Source organism: Melozone crissalis, unplaced genomic scaffold (genome assembly GCF_028551555.1).
Source record: "Melozone crissalis strain CALT ecotype California unplaced genomic scaffold, PUWL_Pcris_2 ptg000019l_1, whole genome shotgun sequence".
In the NCBI taxonomy this organism is placed as follows: Eukaryota; Metazoa; Chordata; class Aves; order Passeriformes; family Passerellidae; genus Melozone; species Melozone crissalis.
Genome location: NW_026535797.1, coordinates 12077123 through 12083484, shown reverse-complemented (window position 1 = coordinate 12083484; position 6362 = coordinate 12077123). Strand labels below are relative to the sequence as shown.

The window sequence follows — 6362 nt, the reverse complement described above, 5'->3', positions numbered from 1 at the left end:
CCCCGGCGGGCGCTGCCGGCGGCCTGGGCCGGGCGCTGCGGAGGGGCCGTCACCGATCGGGGCCGTCACAGAGCGGAGCCCATCGCACCGTGTCGATATGTCGGGCGATCACTCCCGCAGCCTGGGCAAGGGTAAGCGCCGCGGGCCCGGCACGGATTTCGGGTTCTCGGGCTGGGGCAGGGCCGGCACGGCTCTGGGGCCGGGGCAGGGCCGGCGGTCACAGCCCCTGTGCTCTCCCCGCAGGCAGCGCGGCGCCGGGCCCGGTGCCCGCGGGGCTGATCCGGCTCTACAGCATGCGCTTCTGCCCCTACGCGCAGCGGACGCGCCTGGTTCTCCGCGCCAAGGGCATCAGGTGAGCTCCGGAGCGAGCGGCGGGCCTGGCTTCCTCTGTTTCCTAAATTAAACATCCCTGAACGAGCTGCTTGGGAACAGGCTTCTGTGCGTGGTTTTGCTCTGGAGCTTGAATGAGTAGGGTGTGTATGAAAGCAGCTGCATAAAGGCCCAAAGTAAGAACCCCAAGCTGCTTTTCTTTTATAATTTTTGCCCTGAGTAAATTGAGTAGAGACTGTTTGTTTTTGATGTGAGTGGCTGTGAAAATTCTGGAGTTGTTTCTGTTGTGTCACTGCCCAACAAAACACACTAGAGAGTGAATGACATTTTAAAAAAGGAAATGTACTGTGTTGCTATAACATTGTCTCTTTCCTGTGCTGTAGTTAGTTAACAAAATTCAGTGCTTGTGTTTCTTTTTCAAGATAGCCATTTCAGCATTCTTGAATGGGGTCTGATACCTCCCTCAGGTACAAATGAAAATTAACCATTTTTTCCATATTTTTGTGGCTCTGCCAAGTCCAAGGCCTGAGAGTGGTTTGTGAACCAGCACAGGGCTGGGAGTTCATGTTGGAATGGGGAATGCTAACAGGTCTCTTGAAAGTAAGATGAGGGTTGAGTTAGTTCATTTTGTTTTTTACATGAGTGTTTTGGTTTTGGAAGAGTAGATGCAATAAAACTTCTGTGTCAGTTTAATTCTGTTTTTATTTAGTGTCTTTGGACTGATGTTGGAGTTGGAAGGTTTGTTGTAGCATAGTGATTTTAGAGGGGTTTTATGGCTACCTAGATGTGATAGTTGCCTTTTGGTAACTACTCAGTTGTTTGAAGGCTCAGCTGTGTTTAGCTGACCTTTGGGCTTATAGGAATTGTCTCGGGTCACACATACAAGTCAGCATATAACTTCTGGTGGTTTTTTTTTTTTTTTTTTTTTTAATATAGATGTATTTCCCATATATTTTTTAATCAATATCTATTTGCCTTTGTCCTAAGCAGTTCTTCCTTATGAGGCCATAATTTGGGAAGATAAGCAGGAAGGTTGCTCTCCTGATTTGTTCTTTGGTGTAAGGGCAGGTTAAGGTTCAGGTGCATTTTTTAATTGGGGTGTAGCTCATTTGCAGTCAGCTGCTTCTTAGACTGCCCCTGAACTCACATGTGGTAAGTGTGCTGAGTTGTAATCTTTGTTTTTAGCCTGGTAGTTGTGTGCTTGTTAAGATAGTAAAAGACATGTCTGCAGTCTGCAGACAACCCATTGCAAGTCAGTGTGTGCTTTCTCTAGCAGTGTAGCAGTACTTCTGTGTCAAAGGATTAGTCCTGCAAACAGCTTCAAAGAAAAGAGGGGAGTACAGGGGCTTGAGGGTTGAGCCTCTCAATTATTGAACTGTAGAGGTGTGGGGTATGGGGTGGACTGGAGCAGAACTGAGCCTGTCTGGGTCTTGTTTCTTTTGCTCTTTTAGTCATGAAGTAATCAACATCAATCTGAAGAACAAACCTGACTGGTACTTTGAGAAGAACCCCTCTGGGCTGGTTCCTGTTCTGGAGACCAGCAAGGGCCAGCTGATCTGGGAGTCCCCAATCACCTGTGAGTACTTGGATGAAGCATTTCCAGGGAAGAAGCTGATGCCTTCAGACCCCTATGAGCGAGCTTGTCAGAAGATGCTCTTGGAAGACTTCTCAAAGGTACTGTGTGATCAGAGTGGGACTGTTTCTGACCTCACCGTTGCACCAAAAACTACAGCTCTGTTGCTGATGTTGCTTTCAACCTTGAAGGCAGGTTTTGTGTCTGAGATTAGCATTTAAATAAGCAGAGAGGATATTTGGGGCTTTTTGCTGTGAGCACATACAATCTGCTGTGTCTCTGAATTGCTCCCAGAATTATGTGCAAGGATGGATGCAGGAAGGCATCCAAGCAAGTGAAAGTTTGTATGACTGAGATAGGGTTTTGAGCAGTAGAACAAAGGTTAGCAGACCAAACCAGACAAATATGTGAGACCTGGGGAGTGACAATTACTGTATTTTATTCTGGTCTTTTCTGTAGGAAGTACTGAGTGAATGCAGGATGTGGGAAGTGCCTGACTGAGAGAGCCTAAAACCATGACAGGAGATGGCACATGGCTGTAAACACGGGACTTGTGTAGGGAGGCTGGTTTTGGCTCTTATTTGGGGTTGGAGCTGGCTGACTGGAATTAACCTCTCTGTACATTCAAACATACAAAGCATGTCATTTGAGGAGTCTAGGAAGTGAAAGAAGTCACATGAACATGAGACAAGAGAGAAAGAAACAGAAGATGCAAAGGATGTGGACGAAGAAGGAGAATAAAAGGGAGAGTGTATTTACAACAGGTCTTTGTAAATAGGCCAAATGGAAAGAGGGAAGTGTGTTGCAAGAAAGAAAATGCACAGATGGAAAACATTTTTCACTATTCTCTTCTTATTACATGACTAAAATTCATTACTGTTTGTATTAATTCTTCCTCTAGGCTTTTGCTTGCTTTTATGAAATATAGAAGATTTTTATCAATGGACTTTATGTAGCTCTTTAATGTCAAATCTCTTAAGATTTAATTTTCATTGAAGATCTTAACATCTAAGTTAACATTTTAAATTTTGAGTGACTAACTTATATTCTTATAATCGGTGCATTTAAAACTTTATGCTTTCCTTCTTACAGATAACATCCTTGCTTTTCAAGCATGTTTTGGCAGTCAAAGATGGACAGGACACCACTGCACTGAAAGCAGAGATTGCTGAAAAGTTTGGCAAACTTGAAGAGGTGAGAGTATTTCATGATAAGGAGGAGATTGCCAGCCTTTATATGTTCCCTTTTTTCCTTTCATGATGTGGCATTTGGAGGTAGATCCCTCATTTAGTTGGTAGTTACCACAAGAACCAATCTCTCAATTTATTACCCTCAGCCCAGGATGCACAATGGCACCATTGGAATAAATTTCAGGGACCAAAACTAGCTAAACTAAACAAACTCAACTTTATCTTATGATAAGGACTGTGTAGGCTTGTAGAGATTTTAGAATTTGAAGAACCACTGCTGTTGTCTTGGATGTCTTTGTTCTACTCTAAGTGAAGGAGACCTTGCAGCATGTACTAAGAGCAAGGGCTGAAGAGTCTGAGCTGCTGAAAAGCATCTGTGCTGAACCCAACCAGTGCAGGTATCTTGGTGATGACAAAATCGTTTTCATTCTAGAGCTTATCTTTGGGGGTGGGTGGAAGCAGAATGTAATGTGTGCTTTGTAGAAATCCAGCCCTGGACCATGGTGGTGTAATGCAACTTCATTGAAGCTCCAGGAAGTGTCAGGTGGCTTTGATGCTGTGTTAGCCACTTGACAGTCTGTGTCAGTAATGGTTCTTGGCTAATCTGAACAGCTGTTGCACTTGTCTCTGTCATGAATCCATTCCTTCTGTCTTTAGCATCCACAGCCAATGCTTGGGTGGATCAATGGAGAACAGAGTATTTCTGCTCTGGTGCAAAGCTGCCAATAACCTTTTAATTCTTTCCTAGTTCTCCTGACAGTCTGGTGCATTCTGCTTTCCCCTCCCCTTGGGCTGCCAAAACACAATTGTTTCCAGGGTGGTCTTGTCCATCTGGTCAGGCTGAGGCTGGAGTAGCGCAGATGGCGAGTTCCTGGGGGAAGTTGTGTGTTTCACTTCCCTGAAATGCAGATGTATTAAACATTAGGGAAGTATTAACCTTCTCCTGCTCAATTAATACTGTGAAATAACTTGCTGTTCCTTCATTGTCTCTATTTTACTATACCCTGAATGATTTTACAGCAGCAGCTGATGGTCAGCTGTGAATGAGAGGCTGAAACAGAGCCATGCAAACTTCCCTCAGTGTATTAGAGGTATTCCAGAGGAGAAGTACTTTGGAACACTTCTGTATTTTGATTTCTGCTGCCCGACAGAGGGGGCTGCGTTCCCATCGCTGCCCCTGTGCAGCTGCTGGTTGTGTTCTGCCAGACACCTGGGAGCTCAAACAGCTCCATGCTTCCTGCAGGGCTGCTTCAAGATTTCTACTAGATCATGGGGGTTATGGGCAGGGAATAAATGCCATGTGAGTGTATAGGGGGTGTGTGTTCAAAAAAACCAAGTTGTGTAAGGTTCTTTTGAGTTCCACCTTTAAAACACCAAAGTGCCCGAAAATAAAGCCACTAATGAATCTAGAGCCACTAATCTAATGAAAGAAGAGAACAGGCTCTGGAGGGTCCTTAAAGCATATTAAACTTGGATGGCCATGGCACTTAAAAGAGCATCAGAGTCATAAATGTAACAGGAGAGCTTGCTGCATGCTTTCAGTGCTGAGCTGTGAGAAGGATCTCTTTCTGGTGTCAGTTACACTTGCTTACTGTTGCCTTTGCGCCTGGAATCAAATGCAGTTTGAGATGTATTGTTAGAAATGCTTCCCTGACACCACTTGGCCTCAGCTGCCATGGGAAGAGAGTCCCTGCTAAAATGGTGCTCTAATTTAGCAGGATGATTAATTTAGCTGGATTTATTGCTCAAGAAATGAATGTTTGCTGCTGTGTTTGATTAGTCTGTGCCGTTTATGTTTTATGACAAGCAAGAAATCACAAACATTCTGAGCTAAGCTACTCTTTGTTTGTGCACATGCTGCAGCTTGTTAGTGGTTCATATTTCGTGACAGATTTTGAACCTCTGGAGAAGAGCTGGGCTGAGTTTGTGAAATAGCAGCTATAGTATTAATCTTAACTATACTGACTCTGCTAATACTGTATGCACAAGAGAAATGTACTGTATCTCCTTCATTTGCTCACTGATCCCTGTAGTGTGCCTGCCTTCCACAGTGGGGTTTTTGTGTAGTGTTCTGCTGCACTTTTCCTTTGGGGGGCAGCTGACACCTCTCACCCTTCCCAGGTTCTGTCCAAACGCAACACGGCATTTTTTGGTGGGGACTCAGTCTCAATGGTTGACTACATGATCTGGCCATGGTTTGAACGTCTGGAACCATTCCAGCTGAAGGAGTGAGTACTTTGCCTGGCTTCTGGTGTGTTCTGAAGTGCCTCATTATCAATATTCTGGTGTACCCCGCAGCAATGGGCCACTCTTGGGGGCTGCTGAAGAAAGCTTGTATTGTGTTGCAGTTTGGGGGAAGCATCCTGCTCTAAACTGGACATTGTTCTGGGACAGAGAAAGTAGTAACATGGAACTTTTCAAGCTGTTTTGTTTCCTTGATGCCCTCTGAATTTTCCATTTGCATTACTCAGTCTCTTCCTTTTTCCTGTAGCTCTTTGAATCACACCCCAAAGCTCCAACGCTGGATGGAGGCCATGAAGGAGGACCTTGCTATCAAGGCTACAATAACTGACCCACAAATATACAAAAACTACCTCCAGCTGTATCTGAAGAACAGCCCTGAGGCATGTGATTATGGGCTCTGAGGTGCTAGTAGGAACGTGCTGGCTGAAGTGTTAGTGCTGTTTTTCATGTGGGAGGTCAGTGTAATTTGGTGAGGGCTTTTCTGTGGTTGCATTCATAATGGGGAATAAATCTGTGCTGAAAAGGCTGAGAAATGTTCTGTGAACTCCACTCCTTCCTGTTGGGGGAGGTACGTGCTGGCTTTAAGCAGGAGATGGAAAGTCATTGTTGGCCATGAATATTCCATAAAGGAGAATGTTTCCACTCAAGAGGTGATTGTCTGTGATCTCTGGGCTCTTTCTAGGCATTGCAGTGGGCAGTCCCTGAACTGATGCTGTCACCTGATTTAAATATTGTAATAATCGTGTCTTGAAAACAAATAAAAAACAAGCAATGTCTTCAAACAGTTTTTCCTTCCTGTTTCTGGGCACCTGTTAGTCACTGGACTGGTTCTAGTAAGGGCTTCTAGTTTTTGTTAGATATGCTAAGGGAGTCTATGGTTATAATCCTTCTCTGCCCTTCTGAAGTGCTGGTGTGTTTATTCTAGGTTCTAACCTAAAGGCTGGAGTAAGGAGTAAAGCCAACAAAAACAATATCCTGAGCAGAAGGACATTGATTTTCTGTTCTCAGAATTTGAAGCATTGCTC

General features: G+C 44.5%; 1 protein-coding gene across 1 annotated transcript; it reads left to right on the top strand.

Annotated features, from left to right (window-relative positions):
- GSTO1 (glutathione S-transferase omega 1) lies at window positions 1–6107 on the top strand. Its single transcript, XM_054276874.1, has 6 exons — window positions 1–131; window positions 244–352; window positions 1782–2004; window positions 2996–3097; window positions 5215–5321; window positions 5585–6107. Exons 1-6 carry the CDS (start codon window positions 98–100, stop codon window positions 5736–5738), a joined length of 729 nt encoding a protein of 242 aa, XP_054132849.1. The 5' UTR covers window positions 1–97; the 3' UTR covers window positions 5739–6107.
- Window positions 6108–6362: the final 255 nt, after the last annotated feature.

What these genes read in the sequence shown, in the direction of transcription:
- GSTO1 (XM_054276874.1), top strand. Translation starts at nt 98, where the DNA reads ATGTCGGGCGATCACTCCCGCAGCCTGGGCAAGG. An exon ending in CTCCGCGCCAAGGGCATCAG is followed by an intron (nt 353 to 1,781) that starts GTGAGCTCCGGA and finishes TTGCTCTTTTAG; the next exon opens with TCATGAAGTAATCAACATCA. An exon ending in TCTTGGAAGACTTCTCAAAG is followed by an intron (nt 2,005 to 2,995) that starts GTACTGTGTGAT and finishes TCCTTCTTACAG; the next exon opens with ATAACATCCTTGCTTTTCAA.